Source organism: Schistocerca cancellata, chromosome 2, assembly GCF_023864275.1.
Source record: "Schistocerca cancellata isolate TAMUIC-IGC-003103 chromosome 2, iqSchCanc2.1, whole genome shotgun sequence".
Lineage (NCBI taxonomy): Eukaryota > Metazoa > Arthropoda > Insecta > Orthoptera > Acrididae > Schistocerca > Schistocerca cancellata.
Window position 1 is genome coordinate 463,018,532 of NC_064627.1, and position 22,718 is coordinate 463,041,249.

Sequence of the window (22,718 nt, forward strand, 5' to 3'; positions counted from 1 at the left end):
CAACACGCAAACATTTCAACTGAGGCCATCCATGTTACCATGTGATGTATGACCTCAAACTAAAATTCACCACGTTTAGCTGCTTGATGGATCTTTCAAACCTGATAGCCATTGTAATGCTGCATGATTAGTTATTACTTTAAATTTCCTACTTCATTAATAACATTGAAAATATTGTATGCTCTAGGTGAGACTCAGTATTTCTTTCTCTGCGCTAAAGTAACTTTTTCTGGTTTATTCAGCTGATGTGATCAGATGCTCTGCGCTGTCTGCCAAGACATGATTGCTTGCATCACGTTAATACGAATTCCTTCTCATGATTTGGAAAAACCAACATCAGTTGAGTTATCAAGAATTCTGTCAATTCACCAAACATATCTTCACACTCCAGTCACAAATGAAACATCACTCCTTTTTTCGGTAGGTGAGTGAGAGGCTGTGCTATCTCTGCAAATTTTGTTACAAACTTTCTCTAATAACCTGCTGAGCCTAAAAAAAGATTGTAAGTCCTTGCCTGTATGTGGTGTTGGGAAGTCCCATATGGCATTTAGCAATCTAGAGTCCATCCGGACTCCTGTACAAGTCATCACATGTCCTAAATATTGTACTTCCTGTAATGTCAAGAGACACTTCTCTACGCTGAGTATTAATGGGTGGCAGGTGATCACTTCAACACCGTCCCATAGCAATAGCACATGTTCTTCCATGTCCTTTGCAAAGACAAATATATCATCCAAATATACCATGCATTGTCTTGGCTATAACTCTCTCAAAACTCCATCCAACAAATGCTGAAACTTGGCTGGAGCGTTCTTTAATCCAAATGGCATACGTCAATGTTGGTATTGTCCTGAAGAAACTGTAAATGCTGTTCTTGGCTGATTGTCTGTTGGTACTTCTAGCTGATGATAACCACTCTGCAGATCTATGGTGGAGAAATACCTGCACTGTCCCAGGTTATCCAAAGTTTCTGTTATATTTGGGATCAGGTAAGTGTCTGTAATCACGCGACTATTGAGATATCGGTAATCACAACACATCTGAATTAGTTTTGGTGGTCTGTACTTTTTAACAATTGCCACTGGTGCTCCCCAAGGTCAGGTACTTTCCTCGCTAATACCATTCCATAACTATTTATTAATAAATTATTCCATCTCGTGGAAATCGCATTTTTTGCTGGATATCAGCGTCTTCCAAACACGATATTTCGACGTCATTACTTGACGTCTTCATCAGGTGTTCCCTTAGACTGGCTGCTTGCTGGACCGGGTCGCATATTTATGCCTGCCTGGTGCCTGGTGTTCTGTTTGCCGTTCCCTAGTCTGTTCGCGCCCGCGAGTCGCGCTCCCCTGCCGCTCTGGACGTTCCCTATTCTGTCTGCGCATGCTCTGGCCGCCTCCAACTGCGTCTGAGGCTTCCTGGTGTTCCCTTCTTGGTTCGTGCCCGCAGTGTGTGGATGTCTGAGCTCGTTGTTGGTGTTGGCAACATATTTTCTCCAGTATTGCTTCAGCAGTTCAAATGCCGGGTTCCTCGTTCGAGGATGAGGCTCTTACAACTGCCACTTACCAGCCAACATGCTTCCTGAGATACGTTGATGACGCATTTGTCATTTGGCCCCACGGTCGCGAAAAACTGGAAGACTTCCTGGACCACCTGAACTCAAGGCATCCGAATATTAAATTCACCATGGAGCTAGAAAAGGACAGTCAGCTTCCGTTTCTGGATGTCCTGGTGAAGAAGAAGGCGGATGGCACCTTCAGCCACAGTGTGTACCGAAAGCCAACACCCAGAGACTTATACCTACAGGCCGACAGCTGCCACCACCCAGCACAAAAGACCGGGGTGCTTAGAACACTCATACACCGAGCTAAGACACTGTCTGACTCTGACAGCCTGGCAGGGGGACTTGAACATCTTCAAAAAGTGTTTGCTAACAATGGATTCTCATCCAGGGACATCCACAGAGCTCTACATCCCGCGAGACGTCAGGATACACCGGAGAACGAGCAAGAAGAAGAAATCAAGAAGCTGGCATTTTCACTGTATGCTGGGCCTGTTTCTGCCAAGATCAGCAGAATACTAATGAAACATAACATCAAGAGTGTCTTCTGCCCACCTAGCAAAATCAGGGCTTTACTTGGAACAGTCAAAGATGACCTGGGCTTAAGGAAGCCTGGCATTTACAATATTCCTTGTGAATGCGGTATGTCCTACATTGGCCAAACGACTAGAATGGTGGAAATCAGATGTAAGGAACACCAGCGACATACCAGGCTAAGGCAGGCCACAAAATCAGCAATAGCAGAACACTGCCTAGAGTTGGAACATTCCATGGATTATGAGAACACCAAGGTCATGGTTCAGACCCCCAGGTTCTGGGATAGTGTCATCACTGAATCTATAGAGATAAAGATGGCACAAAACCTGATTAACTGGGAAGCAGGATACCAGCTAAGCATTGCATGGAACCTGGCATTTGAACTGCTGAAGCAATACTGGAGAAAATATGTTGCCAACACCAACAACGAGCCTCAGACATCCGCACACTGCGGGCACGAGCCAAGAAGGGAACACCAGGAAGCCTCAGCCGCAGTCGGAGGCGGCCAGAGCAGGCGCAGACGGAATAGGGAACGTCTAGAGCGGCAGGGGAGCGCGACTTGCGGGCGCGGACCGACTAGGGAACGGCAAACAGAACACCAGGCACCAGGCAGGCATAAATATGCGACCCAGTCCAGCAAGCAGCCAGTCTCAGGGAACACCTGATGAAGACGTCAAGTAATGATGTCGAAATATCGTGTTTGGAAGACGCTGATATCCGGCAGAAAACCCGATTTCCACGAGATGTCATCAAATCACCGGGAAAGTCTAAGAAATTACAAATTATTCCATCATTACAAATAATATGATATCCTGCATGGTTTATGACATACAGGCAGTTTATTCTCAGTTGGGATTCTATGCTTGCACCAGGGTCACTGGCAAAGACCAATGAGGATTAAACAGATGCTCAGAGTGTGTAACAACTGCTCCATTGTTAGCTTTTCAATTCCTTTCAAGTGTTCTACTTTTTGTTCAAATGCAGTTAAACTGGCAGTTTGTTTAAGCTTAGGTTCTGAATTTATTCTATCCAAATTATATTCCTCTAAAGTCTCCAAGTAGGCAACTATCAACTCACAAGACAAATCCATGTCTTCAATCCCAAAGTTATCTGTTCCAACGAGCATGGCCTCATTACTGCCTGATTCCTGTACATGTAACACACTTCTGTGTGTGAAACATCATGCCTTATATAATTCCTCATTTTCCTTTAGTGGCTCAACTACACAACACGTTTATCAGCAAAACAGCTGCTACACTCACTTATAGTAGTTTTCCTTGCAATACTTTATCCTGCAAATTAATCCTTTGTGGCCGTGCACTTAGTCTAATTGGCTCCCCTTTCCGAAGAGACGAAGTTTGTGGTAGTGTGGCACTGACAGCAATTCCCCCCAGATGGAACAATGCCCCATCGAGTTCCACTATATGCTGTCCAAGTTCAGTTTTAGCGTGATGTTCGTGTAAGAAATCTAATCCAAAAACAGTGTAGTAACCAACACTTGTATGAAGTAAAGTTTCATACATACCCTGAGATGTTTTGTCCCCCCCCCCCTCCCCCCCGCCCCCAGCTGTAAAATCTATTATTGCCGATCCTAGCGAAAGCACATCACTTCCACACACTCCACATAACCTGTCAAGGTGAGCCCAATTTTCATTTCCCCATGAGGTCCAAACTTGCCACACACAACTATGGATGTGTGTCCAGTAAAAATTTGTTATCTTCCATCCACTAAGTCAGTTAAGCAAAATTCCACCTCAGCATACACATGCTGTTCAGTGACCATGGAGACCTCACTTCCATTTAACAGTAGGCTTCTGTGTAAATATTTTTCATGTTGCCCTACCTGCCCATATTTCCTACATTGTAGTGGAAGGCACTCTCGCCATATATGGTCAGACTGCCCAGAATGGTAACACTTCTCCTGTGCAGAAAATATTCCCCTTTTATTGCATACTTGGAATACTGCCTTGATTTCCTTCGTCACTGTCCTCAGTGCTATGGCTCCTGGTAAGTCTTTCAGAAACTCTGCCCATATTTTCCTTAATACGTCAGGTGGCAATCCTCTCAAAAATGCGTCCAGTGCTCCTTGTTCTGCTTCTCGCAATACAAACTTATTTATATGTTCACTTTCTGTCAACTCATGTGAATTGACATTAAGCTTTTTATTCCTGTTCACAGAATTCTCGATGGACTCTCCCTGTTTTGCAAGACACTGTTCAGTTGCTCCCTGTAATATCTACAACTATTATTCCTCCTATATCACTACACCAGGCCTTTCCTCAGAATTTCATATGTCTGAGTATTCTTCAACTCCTTGAGTTTCATCACTATATTTTGGCACTCTCATCAAAAGTTACTTGGCTGTATGCAACAACTGCTCCTTTGACTAACAGGTTGTTAATAATTTGTGTATAAATGCCAAAACATCCTTCCCTGCTTTTCCCACAGAAGGAGAAACTATGGCAGCAGTGCTAGTACCTGGGAGGGGTACTGACATACTGGATGAAAATCTATTCTTTCTTAATGCATCTAACTGCTTATGCAGGTCTTGTGTTGTCCGCTTGTATTTGTGCCATCTCATTCATTAATATCTGGACTGCCTCTGTAGTAGTAACCCTCTCTACTCCTGGCTCACTTATTGCTAAAGCCTATGTCCACAATTAAAGGAAAATACCACAGGAAAGGACTTACACCATACCATTATTACATGTCTTGCTACAGGCACATCTTATCCTTATATTTTAGTGTCAGTCATGAGCGTTCTCTGCATACTCTGGCATAATGTCCAGGCCTCCTACACTAAAAACAAAATACACTACATTGTGACACAATAGCATGGGGGCAAAAAAAAAAAAAAAAAAAAACTAACTTTGTTTCCACTCACTACATTCAAATGATGCTGCTGATCATTGTCCCGTTACATCACTCATTGTTATTGGCTTCCTTCTAGCACCAAATGTAATGACATTGGTAATGCTAACGCCACTGCAAACTGATATGGTCACTTCTGCCCCAGAATGACACGGATACATGGGAACTATGGGTTGCTGAAGGCACAGCAGTGTAGGAATGATACAAGTACTGGATTTTATTAGTCACATTCACTAATACCTCTGTGGTAACAAGGTTGAATCACCAAATGCTGTTACCTGTAATCTTCATTGGAAAGAAAATCCTTTAAACACCAGTGAAGATGGAACGAAGGAAGGAAAATGGGGTTTAACATCCCATCAACAACGAGTACATTATGTAGTACAAGTTCGGATTGTCTTAAAGTTGGGGAAGGTAATTATTTGTGCTCTTTCAAAGGAAGCATCCCAGTATTTGCCTACAGCAATTTAGGGAAATAACAGAAACCCGAAATCTGGATGATTGAGTGCAGATTTGAACCAATGTACAGGGTACTGACTATTGTGGTACTTCACTTGGTAGTGAAGATTGAAATACAAATACACTGAAGCAACAAGATGGGTAATTTCCATTATCTTAAAACAGTGATTTGTATTTTATTGTATGAATTAATTAATTTTGGTTATAATAATGAATTTGTCTTTAGTATGTGGAATTTTTTGTATCACTTATCATGTTACTTATGGTACTTACTGTAAACACTGCCACTTTGACATCGACTATCACCTTCTGATTAAGATATTTTCTTTCTTGATATGCTTGAAGAACGTTATAATGAACTTTTACTGTATGTCTAAGCTTTGTTATCTTGCGATGGAGACTATAATAAGCATGTAGAAAATGATACAGTTACTAATTTGAAGTGTACTTTTGGAAGTAACAATACAATTCTGATACAGTTTTGAACAGTCCACACTATTGATGAGAATTTTGAAATAATAATTGCAGTAGTAATAATACCAAGTATTTTTAGGTTGCAAATAAATTCCCGTATGATTAAAAATACTGTACTATTTTTCAGTTAATTTTAATAATGAAATAAATCCCCCATCCCAATAAAAAAATGAAATGGTACAAGTAGCCATTAGCCATGAGTGTATTTTGTATTATTATCTTATTGTTTAAAATGTTAATTAAAAATAAAACTATAGTGTATCAAGATATTTGTTGAACTACTTCTTGAACCATAATAATTAGGAAACATAATGCAACTACCACTGCTCCTAGTTTAATGTGTTTGCATGACTATCATCCATGGCAGATGTTTAATCAATAATAATATAACCAATAATAATTGTTTCTAGTTTATCTGATATGGATACAGTATCTTCTTCTGGTGCTATAATTTGTTCACATTTTAACTTTTACGTATTTATTTACCACCACATGCAAATACACTCCTGGAAATTGAAATAAGAACACCGTGAATTCATTGTCCCAGGAAGGGGAAACTTTATTGACACATTCCTGGGGTCAGATACATCACATGATCACACTGACAGAACCACAGGCACATAGACACAGGCAACAGAGCATGCACAATGTCGGCACTAGTACAGTGTATATCCACCTTTCGCAGCAATGCAGGCTGCTATTCTCCCATGGAGACGATCGTAGAGATGCTGGATGTAGTCCTGTGGAACGGCTTGCCATGCCATTTCCACCTGGCACCTCAGTTGGACCAGCGTTCGTGCTGGACGTGCAGACCGCGTGAGACGGCGCTTCATCCAGTCCCAAACATGCTCAATGGGGGACAGATCCGGAGATCTTGCTGGCCAGGGTAGTTGACTTACACCTTCTAGAGCACGTTGGGTGGGACGGGATACATGCGGACGTGCATTGTCCTGTTGGAACAGCAAGTTCCCTTGCCGGTCTAGGAATGGTAGAACGATGGGTTCGATGACGGTTTGGATGTACCGTGCACTATTCAGTGTCCCCTCGACGATCACCAGTGGTGTACGGCCAGTGTAGGAGATCGCTCCCCACACCATGATGCCGGGTGTTGGCCCTGTGTGCCTCGGTCGTATGCAGTCCTGATTGTGGCGCTCACCTGCACGGCCCCAAACACGCATACGACCATCATTGGCACCAAGGCAGAAGCGACTCTCATCGCTGAAGACGACACGCCTCCATTCGTCCCTCCATTCACGCCTGTCGCGACACCACTGGAGGCGGGCTGCACGATGTTGGGGCGTGAGCGGAAGACGGCCAAACGGTGTGCGGGACCTTAGCCCAGCTTCATGGAGACGGTTGCGAATGGTCCTCGCCGATACCCCAGGAGCAACAGTGTCCCTAATTTGCTGGGAAGTGGCGGTGCGGTCCCCTACGGCACTGCGTAGGATCCTACGGTCTTGGCGTGCATCCGTGCGTCGCTGCGGTCCGGTCCCAGGTCGACGGGCACGTGCACCTTCCGCCGACCACTGGCGACAACATCGATGTACAGTGGAGACCTCACGCCCCACGTGTTGAGCAATTTGGCGGTACGTCCACCCGGCCTCCCGCATGCCCACTATACGCCCTCGCTCAAAGTCCGTCGACTGCACATACGGTTCACGTCCACGCTGTCGCGGCATGCTACCAGTGTTAAAGACTGCGATGGAGCTCCGTATGCCACGGCAAACTGGCTGACACTGACGGCAGTGGTGCACAAATGCTGCGCAGCTAGCGCCATTCGACGGCCAACACCGCAGTTCCTGGTGTGTCCGCTGTGCCGTGCGTGTGATCATTGCTTGTACAGCCCTCTCGCAGTGTACGGAGCAAGTATGGTGGGTCTGACACACCGGTGTCAATGTGTTCTTTTTTCCATTTCCAGGAGTGTATGATACAGATTTCATGTACGGAGAGAGGGGATTGTGGGCAGGGGGACGGGGCGTTGGGGGGGGGGGGGGGCATAACTATATTGTTTTACCGAGTTACAAATTAAGGTAGTGGAGTGAGGATTCTGTAGCACTAAGCACATTGTAAACAGATGAAGATAATGTTATAGTAAGTTAATATGATACTGTAGTGCAAGGATGGCGTTGTAATCAAAAGCGTTCAATATATAGCATGCTTAAGATTTTGTTTGCAATATTTCTAGTTTCAACTAATGGAGAATTGCATCGTATTCTGACTGAATTAATTTACAGGATATTTCTCCCGCTGAGTTGTGTAACAGCCACTTTAAGCACTTCTAATTTTTTAAAGCAAATAAAAAAACAAGTGGAATCATGGTGTTTATAATTGACACATTTTTGTTGCATATTTCTTTTTATATTTTCAGTCCAGTAGCGTACTTATGAGTGTGTATTAATTCTTCAGTAATTACATAATTGCCCGAATATAAGATGAGGTTCGTACCGTAGGTGCAACCACAACAGAGGGATATCTGTTGAGAGGCCAGACAAACGTGTAGTTCCTGAAGAGGGGCAGCAGCCTTTTCAGTAGTTGCAGGGGCAACAGTCTGGATGATTGACTGATCTGGCCTTGTAACACTAACCAAAACGGCGTTGCTGTGCTGGTACTGCGAATGGTTGAAAGCAAGGGGAAACTACAGCCGTAATTTTTTCCAAGGGCATGCAGCTTTACTGTATGGTTCATGATGATGGCGTCCTCTTGGGTAAAATATTCCGGAGGTAAAATAGTCCCCCATTCGGATCCCCGGGCGGGGACTACTCAAGAGGACGTCGTTATCAGGAGAAAGAAAACTGGCGTTCTACGGATCGGAGCGTGGAATGTCAGATCCCTTAATCGGGCAGGTAGGTTAGAAAATTTAAAAAGGGAAATGGATAGGTTAAAGTTAGATATAGTAGGAATTAGTGAAGTTCGGTGGCAGGAGGAACAAGACTTTTGGTCAGGCGAATACAGGGTTATAAATACAAAGTCAAATAGGGGTAATGCAGGAGTAGGTTTAATAATGAATAAAAAAATAGGAATGCAGGTAAGCTACTACAAACAGCATAGTGAACACATTATTGTGGCCAAGATAGACACGAAGCCCACGCCTACTACAGTAGTACAAGTGTATATGCCAACTAGCTCTGCAGATGACGAAGAAATAGATGAAATGTATGACAAGATAAAAGAAATTATTCAGGTAGTGAAGGGAGACGAAAATTTAATAGTCATGGGTGACTGGAATTCGTCAGTAGGAAAAGGGAGAGAAGGAAACATAGTAGGTGAATATGGATTGGGGCTAAGAAATGAAAGAGAAAAGCCCCCTGGTAGAATTTTGCACAGAGCACAACTTAATCATAGCTAACACTTGGTTCAAGAATCATAAAAGAAGGTTGTATACATGGAAGAAGCCTGGGGATACTGACAGATTTCAGATAGATTATATAATGGTAAGACAGAGATTTAGGAACCAGGTTCTAAATTGTAAGACATTTCCAGGGGCAGATGTGGACTCTGACCACAATCTATTGGTTATGAACTGTAGATTAAAACTGAAGAAACTGCAAAAAGGTGGGAGTTTATGGAGATGGGACCTGGATAAACTGACTAAACCAGAGGTTGTACAGAGTTTCAGGGAGAGCGTAAGGGAACAAATGGCAGGAATGGGGGGAAAGAAATACAGTAGAAGAAGAATGGGTAGCTTTGAGAGATGAAGTAGTGAAGGCAGCAGAGGATCAAGTAGGTAAAAAGACGAGGGCTAGTAGAAATCCTTGGGTAACAGAAGAAATATTGAATTTAATTGATGAAAGGAGAAAATATAAAAATGCAGTAAATAAGCAGGCAAAAAGGAATACAAACGTCTCAAAAATGAGATCGACAGGAAGTGCAAAATGGCTAAGCAGGGATGGCTAGAGGATAAATGTAAGGATGTAGAGGCTTATCTCACTAGGGGTAAGATAGATACTGCCGACAGGAAAATTAAAGAGACCTTTGGAGAAAAGAGAACCACTTGTATGAATATCAAGAGCTCAGATGGAAACCCAGTTCTAAGCAAAGAAGGGAAAGCAGAAAGGTGGAAGGAGTATATAGAGGATCTATACAAGGGCGATGTACTTGATGACAATATTATGGAAATGGAAGAGGATGTAGATGAAGATGAAATGGGAGATATGATACTGCGTGAAGAGTTAAACAGAGCTCTGAAAGACCTGAGTCGAAACAAGGCCCCGGGAGTAGACAACATTCCATTAGAACTACTGACGGCCTTGGGAGAGCCAGTCCTGACAAAACTCTACCATCTGGTGGGCAAGATGTATGAGACAGGCGAAATACCCTCAGACTTCAAGAAGAATACAATAATTCCAATCCCAAAAAAAGCAGGTGTTGACAGATGTGAAAATTACCGAACTATCAGTTTAATAAGTCACGGCTGCAAAATACTAACGCGAATTCTTTACAGACGAATGGAAAAACTGATAGAAGCCGACCTTGGGGAAGATCAGTTTGGATTCGGTAGAAATATTGGAACACGTGAGGCAATACTGACCCTACGACTTATCTTAGAAACTAGGTTAAGGAAAGGCAAACCTACGTTTCTAGCGTTTGTAGACTTAGAGAAAGCTTTTGACAATGTTGACTGGGATACTGTCTTTCAAATTCTGTAGGTGGCAGGGGTAAAATATAGGGAGTGAAAGGCTATTTACAATTTGTATAGAAACCAAATGGCAGTTATAAGAGTTGAGGGGCATGAAAGGGAAACAGGGGTTGGGAAAGGAGTGAGACAGGGTTGTAGCCTCTCTCCGATGTTATTCAATCTGTATATTGAGCAAGCAGTGAAGGAAACAAAAGGAAAATTCGGAGTAGGTATTAAAATCCATGGAGAAGAAATAAAAACGTTGAGGTTCGCCGATGACATTGTAATTCTGTCAGAGACAGCAAAGGACTTGGAAGAGCAGTTGAATGGAATGGATAGTGTCTTGAAGGGAGGATATAAAATGAACATCAACAAAAGCAAAACGAGGATAATGGAATATAGTCGAATTAAGTCGGGTGATGTTGAGGATATTAGATTAGGAAATGAGACACTTAAAGTAGTAAAGGAGTTTTGCTATTTGGGGAACAAAATAACTGATGATGGTCGAAGTAGAGAGGATATAAAATGTAGACTGGCAATGGGAAGGAAAGTGTTTCTGAAGAAGAGAAATTTGTTAACATCGAGTATAGATTTAAGTGTCAGGAAGTCATTTATGAAAGTATTTGTATGGAGTGTAGCCATGTATGGAAGTGAAACATGGACGATAAATAGTTTAGACAAGAAGAGAATAGAAGCTTTCGAAAGGTGGTGCTACAGAAGAATGCTGAAAATTAGATGGGTAGATCACATAACTAATGAGGAGGTGTTGAATAGGATTGGGGAGAAGATAAGTTTGTGGTACAACTTGACTAGAAGAAGGGATCGCTTGGAAGGACATGTTCTGAGGCATCAAGGGATCACCAATTTAGTACTGGAGGGCAGCGTGGAGGGTAAAAATCGTAGAGGGAGACCAAGAGATGAATACACCAAGCAGATTCAAGGTTGCAGTAGGTACTGGGAGATGAAGGAGCTTGCACAGGATAGAGTAGCATGGAGAGCTTCATCAAACCAGTCTCAGGACTGAAGACCACCACCACAACAACAACAACAACAAGATGAGGTTTTTTCCCAGAATTTGTCACCCAAAAATTATGGGAGTCTTACATTCACAGATTAAGCTACTGCTGTTGAGGTCAACATTCTTACATAGTGTGATGGATTAGTGTGTCATCTTCCATTTATGGAGTCTTACATTTACAGATGAATCTTTGGTAATTGAACTCGCTTGCAGATTTAATTTTTGAGGAAATCAGATAGGTTAGAGGGGGATCAGTAACAAAAGCTTCGCTGAACACTAAGACGAATATGGGGAGGGGAGTGGCGTGTGGGTGTCAAACTTCATTCTGTTGCCAACTGTGTGAATGTATATCATGTACCATGTCTTTTTATGAACGTCTACCATGTTAAACTGCAGTTTGCCTGAATCCATGTGTAGTCAGAATTGAATTGCCTTTAAAATTGGACACATATTGAGCAAGAGTATACATTCCTGCAGGAACCAATAAAAAGTTAGGTACAGGCCGGTGATCTTCTTCTGTGTTTCATGTCCTAATGTTGTCGATGCTCGCCTGAGGAATGGTGGAACGAAACGGGGTGTGAAAGTTGCAGGTTCTATGCTGCCAATGAGAGAGCAGTGGCAGGCATGTTTGGAAGTGAGAGATGAAGGAATTTTGTCATATTCTCATGTCAATATAGATGTGAAATCCACTATGTATTTAAAAAGAAGCTGCATTTTCAGGCCTCACTGTAACCACTATCTTGGAAGCTGCCATGTATTCTGAAGAAATAACCAAATATTTTTGACACCGAACATTAAAGCTTTGATTGCTGCCCATTTCACCTGCTGCAATTTAAGCTGTTCCATTAGGTCCCACTCTAACTCACATCTTGAAAATTGGAGCATATGTAGAAGATAGAACTAAATATTTGTGACAACCAAGATTATTGTAAATTTCATTGCTGTTTGTTTCACTTGCAGCAATTTTAGATGTGCTAACCAAAATAGTGATACTACAGACATCTGGCTTAGATAGAAAAAAGTGAAGATAAAACTTAATAATGTAATGTGAATCATTTCTTTTAGTTTATTTTGTTTCTCTTTGTATAATCGAAATATAGACAGTCAATAAATGGAGTAAGTTTAGAGCAGGTATAGCGTTGACTTTTTTGGCAGTTACATTGTATCAGTAAAACAGTTTGTAATTTTGACTAGTCAGAGTATGGTAAATATAAAATTTTCGTGGTTCTCATATTTCAGCTTCTGCTAACATTCAGGGTTGTCTTGCACTTGGATAAATACAGTAAATTGTTTGTATACTGTTTCTTTTTCTAAGCTTTACATTACCACTTTTTCCCATGACTTTGCATTTTATTTTTCGTAACAAAGGTGTCTTTGGTATTCATAAAACTTACTCTGCTTTGGAGAAGCAACACACATATTGTGAAAAGTCTTTATCTTAGCCTTGGCAATATTGCTGTAATAGCTTGTGTAGTTTTGTTGTTGCCGTAAGGATATTAAAGATAAGCTATTACAGCTAACTTACAGCAGAAATACATAGCAAATGAAACACACATGTCTCTGTAATCTGCCAGTTTCACTTGTAAATCCAGCTGAGTTGCTTCCTTTATTTGGTTATATCGTTCAGTATTCATCAGTCAGGACTAAGTCGATTCTAAAATGTGCACCTTCAAATAAGCCTTTACAGTGAAATGTAAAATATATTTGTAGACAGCTGGCACTCAACAGAACGAGAGTGTGTAATCAATGATAAATCATAGTTTACACCACTGAATGTACGTTGTTCTTGACTTTTGGAAAAATAAGATGGAGCAATACGTTGGGGTCCTGATTCATATTAGAATTTAGGCAAAATCAGAAAGGAATTGTGAAATAACAGAACTGCAAAAGGACTGTCGAGCTTGTGTCTTATTCTCTAAATGTGTACCTTTTTTGAGATATTTGTTGACTGGTCAAAAAATCTCACTGGTAGTTCTGCCATATTTCTGTACCCCCTCCTTTCCCGTCATCACTGAAGACGGAGGCCAAGGGATCTATAGGACTGTAGAAAATATTGCAAGAAGATCTCTCATCTGCACTGTTCAGAAAAGCTGATGTTAGTAGGAAGGATCCAGACGGTGCAGTGTGGCTGTCACTTTACCATTTTTCATCAGTGGCCATTCATACAGTCAGACAGTTTGTTGGTTGTCATGCCTACATAGAAAGCAGCACAGTGGTTGCAACTTAGTTTGTAGATCACATGAGTGCTTTCGTATGTAATTATGTGCCTTTGGTGGGATAAGTGATGCCTGTGACCAGCCTGGAGTAGGTGGTGGTGGATGTATGCAACAGGTCTTGCATATAGGTCTATTGCAGGGATATCAGCCATGAGGCAAGGAGGTGGGAGCAGGGGCAGAGTAGGAATGGAGGAGGATATTGTGTAGGTTCGGTGACCACTGGAAAACCACTGTAGAAGGGGTGAGGAAGATAGTGGTTGGGGCATTCCTCATTTCAGGGCACAACAAAAGGTAGTACAAGCCCTAGTGGAGAATATGAATCAGTTGCTCCAGTTCTGAGTGGTACTGAGTCATGAGGAGAGTGGTGCTTTGTGTTTTGGTACATGAAGGAAGTATTGATGGTAGTTTGTAGGTTTGATATGGGTGGAGGTACTGATGTAGCCATTTTTGAGCAGGAGATCATAATCAAGGAAGGTGGAATGTTGGGTAAAGCCAATGGGGGAGGTGTTGAGGTTCTGGAGGAATGTGGATAGGTTATCTTCACCCTGAATCCATATCATGAAGATGTCATCAATGAATCTAAACCAGGTGAAAGGTTTGAGATTCTGGGTGGATAGGAAGGTTTCCTCTAGATCGCCCATGAACAGATTGGCATAGGATGGTGCCATGTGGGTGCCCATTGCTGTACACTGGATTTGTTGCTGATGCCTTCAGAGGGGAAGTGATTGTCACTGTGAATACAGTTGGCCATAGTGTCCAGGAAGGAGGTTGTAGGTTCGGAGTCAGTCAGACATTAGGAAAGATAGTATTCGGTACGACAATGCCCTGGGCATTAATGATGTTAGTGTAGGGGCTAACGGCACCAATAATCACGAGCAGGGCACTGTGTGGTAAGGGAGCAGGAACTACGCAAATCCTTGTCCATCCTTACTATATCCCTGTTACCCACCTCTTGCCTCCTGGCTCAAATTCCTGCAATAGAGTTACTCTAAGACCTGTCCCACACGTCCTCCCATCACCACCACCTATACCAGCATGGTCACATGCATCAGCTATCCCATCAAAGGTAGCACTACCTGTGAAAGCACTCATGTGATTTACAAACTAAGGTGCAATCACTGTGATGCTTTCTATGAAATGAATGAAATCTTATAATGTTTGGTGTTAAAAATATTTGGTTCTTTCTTCAGGATACATGGCAGCTTCCTAGATTGTGGTTACGGTGAGGCCTGAAAATGCAGCTTCTTTCTTAATACATAGTGGATTTCACATGTATATTGGCATGAGAATGTGACAGTATTTCTTCATCTGTCACTTCCAGACATGTCTGCCACTGCTCTCTCATTGGTAGCATAGGACCAGCACCTGACACACCCCCTTTTGTTCCACCTTTCCTCAGGTGAGCGTCGACAACACTGGGACATGAAACACGTAAGTACATCACTGGCTCATACCTAACCTTTTATTGGTTCCTGCAGTAATGTATACTATTGCTGAATATGTGTCTAGTTTTAAAGGCAATTCAATTCTGATTACAAATACATTCAGGCAAACTACAGTTTAACATGGTAGATGTTCACAGAAAGACCGAGTACATGATATACATTCACACAGTTGGCAGCATTAATTCAGTCAGAATACAATGCAAGTCTCCATTAGTTAAAAATGTAGAAATACTGCAAACAAAATCTTGGACATACCATGTATTGAACGTTTTCTATCCTTGCGCTATGTGCCCTCCTCGACATTGAGCTGATCCCCTCTTTTCCATTCACCACTGAAGATTGAGGCCAAGGAGGTTAAAAGAGTGTATAAAATATTGTTCAGAGTGTTCTCATCTAAGCAGTACAAAAAAGCTGGTGTTGGTTGGAAGGATCCAGATGGCACAGGCTGTGGAGCATGTTGTGTTGGACAGCATGTCCAGCAACTGGGTGGTCCAGCAGTCTCTTTGCTGTATTTCATCAGTGGTCATTCATGCAGTCAGTCAGTCTGTTGGTTGTCATGCTTATGTAGAAAGCATCACAGTGGTTGCAGCTTAGTTTGTAAATAATGAGTGCTTTCACAGGTTGCTTTACTACAGTGACTGCTTCACAGCCTGCACCATCTTGTTATTTCCTATCAACAATAGCTTTTCTGAACTGCACAGATGAAATCTGTCACTGCAGTATACAGGGTGTACATTAAGTCCAGAAACACCTTCAATTATTTATTGCAGAAGAACCAAGCATTATGCAGATATCATACATATGTCATTTTGAAGAGAAACCCTGGAAGTTTTTTTTTTTCATGTATACTGCTGCAGCATAGTTTGGTAATTTGCCGGTAGTCAGCTCTAGTCACAAACATGGCGAGTTCAGGTGCGGAGCGAGCTTTATGTGTGTTGGAGTTCGACAAAAACAAGTGTGCTACAGCTGTTCAACGGATGTATAGAACCAAGTACGGTAAGAAGTCACCAACAAGGAATGCCATTTACCACTGGTACAACAAATTCGTTATGATGGATTGCTTGTGCCCAGCAAACAGAAGTGGACATTCGAGTGTGAGTGAAGTGAATGTGGAGCGTGTACGAGAGACATTCGTGTGGAGTCCAAAGAAATCAGTGCGTTGTGCATCCTGTGAACTCGAAATGGCTCCAATGACAGTGTGGGAAGTCCTGCGACAGAAGCTATCTATGAAACCATTCAAATTGGAGCTAGTGCAGAAGCTCAATGACGAAGACAAAGACAAGTGCTTTGAGTTTTGCTCACAGTTGTAACAATTGAATGAGGATGGGGATAGCATTGTTGATCGCTTAATTTTTAGCGACGAAGCCACTTTTCACACTAATGGGAAACTGAACAGGCATAATTGTTGAATCTGGGGTACGAAGCATCCACACAAATGCATTGAATATCACCGTGATTCCCCAAAGGTAAAAGTTTGTTGTGTCTTGTCAATTCGAAAACTGTACGGGCCATTCTTCTTCACCGAGAGCACTGTCACTGGATATTCCTACTTGTACATCTTGCAGCAATGGCTGATGCCTCAAATGCAATCAGACTCTGTTCATCTTTTAGCACCCTGTCCCTCACCATGTCTCTGCATGCTCCTACAAGCAGCACTTCTCCCTTTCTCACCCCTACCATGCCATCCCTCTCCCTCCGTGCCCCTGCCTTCTCTGCATCCCCACCGTCCGTGGACTGCTTCTCCCATCAGGCACAATTGCTTGCAGTCTGCTGTTAGTGGACAGAGACAGTGGTTATGTGTATGCGAGTTGTGCTTGGGTGAATGTGTGTATGTTTCCTATTTTAGAAGAAGACGTTTGACTGAAAGCTCAAATGTGTGGCAGTCTTATTGTTTTGCCTGTCTGCAACTTAACATCTCCTTTACATGTTGAGTAACAATTTATCCTTTTGTAATGTTGTTGTTATTCCATTCAGGATCCTCCAGTGTTTTGTTTGTTGTTCATTCTTTATTCATAACAGCTATATGAAAGACCTACATTTTTCATTTGACTGATATATTAAGTATGAATATTATCGCTATTTGATTGTCTGGACATTAAATATTTTATTTAAAAACAGTTTTAAATTAGAATCTCACTGTGGCTGAACTGTGTTGTTTGTGTCAGTGGTAATTAAGGCTGTAAAAGCAATTTAATGTTTGGAAATTGTGTGTTGTGCTTGATTTTTCTTCAGTTTTCCTGTTTTCTTGCATTTTGAATTCCAGATTTATCAGCAGTTTTCTGGAGGTTATTTAGAGAGCCACCTCAGCAGCTGGAAATGTCGGCAATAGCAGATGTCCTTAATGGAATAGTGAAATTTGGATGTGCTCAATCATTTATTGGTCTTAAACTGAAAAAGAAGTGAGTACGAAGTGGTGTTCTTACTTGTGTCTCTAATGTCCCCTCTTTTAACAAGCTCAGGTAAACAAATAAACTTTTGTGTGTAAGTGATATCATTTTCATCCAATACTTAGCAGTTTTCTGTTACAATTTGCTTGGTTTTGTGAAAGTTAGTTGTTCTGTCTTGATAACAACAATGTGATTTTTGCCAAAAGAGATTTTGTGTGTGTGTGTGTGTGTGTGTGTGTGTGTGTGTGTGTGTGTGTGTGTGTCTGTGTGTGTGTGTGTGTGTGTGTGCATTTCAGTCTGTTAACTTGGTCTACAGTTATTACATGAGATTGATTAAGTTTCTGTGAATTTGTGCCTTGCACTGCAAATGCTGTGAGTGTGTCCCAGAATACACATGAAGACATCCATCCAGAAATAAACAATATATAACTCCAATAATATAATTAATAAATAAGCCTTTAGCATCCAGTAGTCAAATGTGAGTGATGATCTTGAAAGAGAAAATAAGTTGAAAGTGAAATCAACATAGGTTAAAGAAAACAACACAAAAGCAACCACACCACACAGCACTGGTATTTTCTAACAGTGCAAACAGTGTCTGACTCTGTGGGACACAACTAATACAGCCCTCAACAGTTGTACTTATATCCCATTTCTTCCTGTGCTCCTACCATTCCATAATCACTTGTCATCTTTACTACAGTTGTTTAAGCAGTTGCCAGCATGGAAAGTGCTCAATTTATCATCTCCATATTTTCTGCCACTGCTGAATGAGTTGGCACAGTGATTAATTCACCAGGTTCAGACTGAGATGGATTGGGAATCAAATACCCATCCCACTACCCAGATTTAGATGATGTGTTGTTTCACTAAATCACTTATGGCAAGTTTTGGGCTGGACTCTTTGAAAACGGAACTTGCCTTCCATCTCAATGAGCTTGTCATTAGACTTCTTAACCTTTCTTTCTCTTTTCCAGTGAACTGTTGTCATATGCCTAGTGAACCCATAATGCAAGTACTCTGTGACTGTTACTACTCCTCAACTTTTACTAGGAGACACATACTCAAGAGTCTCATAATTTCTCAGAAGCTATTGATCTTCAACATTGATCTTCCTGTCTTCATAGTTTACTTCTGCCATAAACCTACTATTCCAGTACATAGCGCTCTTAGATTTTATTCCTTGGGAAGTTGATAATGATTCTCACAGGGCTTTCGCCCATTTCAGTTGGTGCTCTGGCTCTAATGACATCATTGTCGGTGGAGTGCTGAATACTAGCCTTCCTTTGTCTTAAATTGGTAACAGTTTGTAGTGTATTTTAGGCACTCAAGACCTTTTCATAATTTTCGTGCCATTCCATGTTATTGTTTGTTCTCCTGTATAACCATTTTCCTTAAACTGTTGTGTGCGAAGGAGGCAATTTGGATTAGAGAAAACATAAGCTACACGTATTTGGGGCAATCCCGATTGTGGATGTTAATAAAACTGCAATTGATTGTCAATGTCAGTGCTTAAGAAGCACAGACCTATGATCTATTATAGATACACTGATTTGAAAGGGGAGCTTGGTAGCCCAGTGGTAAAGTCAGGGTATATACACCCCAAGACAACCAGGAGATCCGGGAAAAACTGGTAATTTTTTCATCCGGGAGAAAACTGGGGAAAACCCGGGAATTTTTTAGAATTTCGGGAATTTTTCATCGTTTCAGTTTTCAGTTACATTTTTATAATTTTGACTGGTAAGAACTGATAATCTAACAAAGGATATTACTGTATCCCGCTGCTGCAGAATAATACTTCAACAATAAAACGTAAACAAGAAAAAAAAAACGAAAATAACTTAAATTGCAAAGGAAATGCACCATATACGACGACTACACACAGTGCTGATGCAAGCGTCTGCCAACAGCAAAATGTGTCAAAGACTTTAGGAAGACTATGCAGTGCTTCATAACAACAAATTGCCTCCGATGAGCGTGAAGTGACAACTGTTTACATTAGATTCATTTTAGAGCTACGAGCGGGTTCGTGCGCATGCACAGTTGAGTCGCGTTTGAGTTCTAGATTCTCCCGCTTCTGGCTACAGGAATGTGGCTGTTGGCTGTGCTAGCAGTCACAGCAAGCAGCTAGATGCTATCAGGAAAAGGGGGTGCCAAATTCATATTCTTGAGGAAAAGAACTTGTTTCACAAAGCGCCTCGCATCCAGCGCACGTTTGTCTATCGATTATTCATATGATTTTGAAACGCTTTCCTGTTGGTTTTTTAACATTTTTGAACACATTTTAAGTTGATTTCTGAGTGAACCATAAGTTGATTTTTGAATGCGTGATGTCTCTGTCTGGAGAATCCTCGTCACATCTAGAAATAAACTTTCCGCAGACAAAAGTGGACTGGGCTATATGAGCTGAGCGGAGTAAAGCTGAACAGATGAATGCCAATCGCTGTCTGATTATGTGCTTGATTGGGTTTGCGAATGATCAGCATTGTTATAATTACTAGCGAAATCTATAGATTCAGACAACCAGAATAGAAATAAACGACTGACAGGAATAACAGGTGAGAAAGATTACATATTATCTTCTCGGTGTATCCAAGAAAATGAAATTTTGGCAGAAAATTTTTGGCCAGATCGCTATACTAGTAAGGATCATTTATACAGTCCCAGCTAGCAGCCGCTTATGTTCTGTTTTAGAAGTAATGCGGAAAACGTGTTGTACGAACATGTAATAGTGCCTAACTGGAAAATAATCGTGGAATAACTAAACCTGTGATTCTGGCAGGGTTAGTGAAGTTAATCGGCGAACAAATTTTGACAATGGCAGGAATACCTACAGAATTGGTGATGACAAGATTGTTTGTTCGAATGAGGAAGGAGAAGAAACGGGGACATCACCCAAATTATGGAAGAATAAGACGATTCCAAATTTGTATAAAAATTTCGTAATACTACTTTTCGATCTCATGCTTGAGAAACTCATGCGTATGAATGGAATGTGAAACTATTTCCTGACATAAAGCTTTTTGCTCCTAGTAGGACTAATAGGCATTTGATATTGGTACTTCGTGACTTATATTCTGTCTTATTATAAAAATGGCCGTTTGTGCCAAAACAGTCTCGTTTATTCGGTGTGTGTTACAAAATTGCTATAATATTAGAAAGGCCTATTTTGTTTTATGTAGCAGACAACGACAAAATAGACGTAATCAGATCGAGAAACCACACCAGTCTTAGGTATTATTTGTGTTAACAGCTTTTCCAGTATTAGATAATGACATTTCGATTTTTCATGTAGCAAAATGTTTGATGAACTTTGATGAGGTTATAGATTCTTTTTTGCAGAAAAGAAAGCACGCCATGTAAAGCTGTAGCAAGATTAGAGAGAAAAACATGCTAGGAGCTAAGGATTGAAGGAATGTGTACTTTCTTGCTTGTCTCTTGTCCATATTGGTTGTATGTATTCTATATTTAATTTTATGTCACACAAAACAGAAAGTTATTAGCTAATAGACAATAAAGAGTGCAAGTTTTCTGAAGAGTTCTTGTTCTCCTGATTACAAATAATCCCATCTGCTATTAATTGCGAGATTTTTTTTTTAAAGAGGGGCAGGCTGTGAAACTGGCCGACTAGGAGCAGGAGAGGCACCAGAGGACATTTCAGTTTCCACTGTCCTGAATATAGTTTGATGGTATCCATTACAAAATATACACATTTCAATTCCACAGCGCGAAATACAATGACGTGCGGTAGAATAATGCTTTATGAAGAGGCGTGGCACTGCACTTTGGCACACTTAAGATTAAATAATATGTCTTAACATTTCCTCGAACACATGTTTTTTATGTTTCAGACTTTTCAGAAAGATGCGCTACAAGATGAACATATTTGTGAAAATTCGATTTTTTTAGTATTGACCCGGTTCGCAAATATTGTAGATCCGGGGCTGATGTGCAGAGCAGTCTGAGTTATAGTGGGTAGTGTCCACGTGACCCGTGTTTACATTTAGTGATTTTGCTGTTTCCCCCACATTTACTCTCACGTTAAATTTAAACAAAATGGATATCTGTGGCTGGGAGCTATCATGTGAATTAAAATGCATTCCATAATTACGGAAGGCTAACATATGTCATTAGTTTCAGATTTTATTTTATTTCCACTTTTCTGACAGTCAAGCATTAATCACCTTGTGGAACAATGAAGTTATTTTTGTCTGTTTCCTAAAGAAATTAGACTTTTATAAACTTTTTCCGCAGAGGCAGTCAGTGCATTTGAAATGAAATGTTTAATTCCACAGTACTGGCTAGTTTCAACTGTTCGCTGCATTTCAAGTGCATGTTTTCATCTTCTAGCACATATGGCATTTTGCCATAATAAAGAACCAAACATGATATAATACAGTACTGGTGCTCCAAGAAAATATACATCCCGAAAATCACACCAAAAAGCTTAATATCAGGTCGATATCTACTTCATTGGGAATCTGGGCATACAAATGTGCACTTAAGTACACACTTTAAATGTGCACATTTTAGTATGGTTCACGAAAATCCGATGCTCTTGGAGTATCCTCTGATGTACTTTTTTTTTAATGACATAATGTATGATCTTTTAATATTACCCACAATTTCATCTCCTTTGAAGGCATTACCTACAAATAAATCTGCAGTATGGCTATAGGCACCTGCATGGCACCATCCTATGCTAACCTATTCATGAGCCATCTAGAGGAATCCTTCCTAAAAACCCAGAATCCTAAACCCCCTCACCTAGTTCAGATTCATTGATGACATCTTTGCTGTCTGGATTGAAGGCGAGGACACCTTATTCACATTCCTCCAGAACCTCAACAACTTCTCCCCCATTTGCTTCGCCTGGTCCTACTCAACCGAACAAGCCACCTTCCTAGATGTTGACCCTCACCTCAGAGATGACTGCATCATTACCTCCGTTCATATCAAACCTACTAACCACCAGCAATACCTCCACTTCGACAGCTGCCACCCATTCCATACCAAGAAGTCCCTTCCGTACAGCCTAGCTACCTGTGGTCATCGCATCTGCAGTGATGAGCAAAATATACCCAGGGTCTCACTGGAGCCTTCACGGACTGTAATTATCCTCCCATCCTTATACA

General features: G+C 41.3%; 1 protein-coding gene across 1 annotated transcript in view; it reads left to right on the plus strand.

Annotated features, from left to right (window-relative positions):
* Nucleotides 1–22,718, plus strand: part of LOC126161971 (serine-protein kinase ATM) — a 481,619-nt gene that overhangs the window by 51,912 nt on the left and 406,989 nt on the right. The window contains exon 6 of the mRNA XM_049918161.1: nt 17,460–17,595. Coding sequence (XP_049774118.1) covers nt 17,460–17,595 — 136 coding nt within the window. The remainder of the gene's footprint in view (nt 1–17,459; nt 17,596–22,718) is intronic.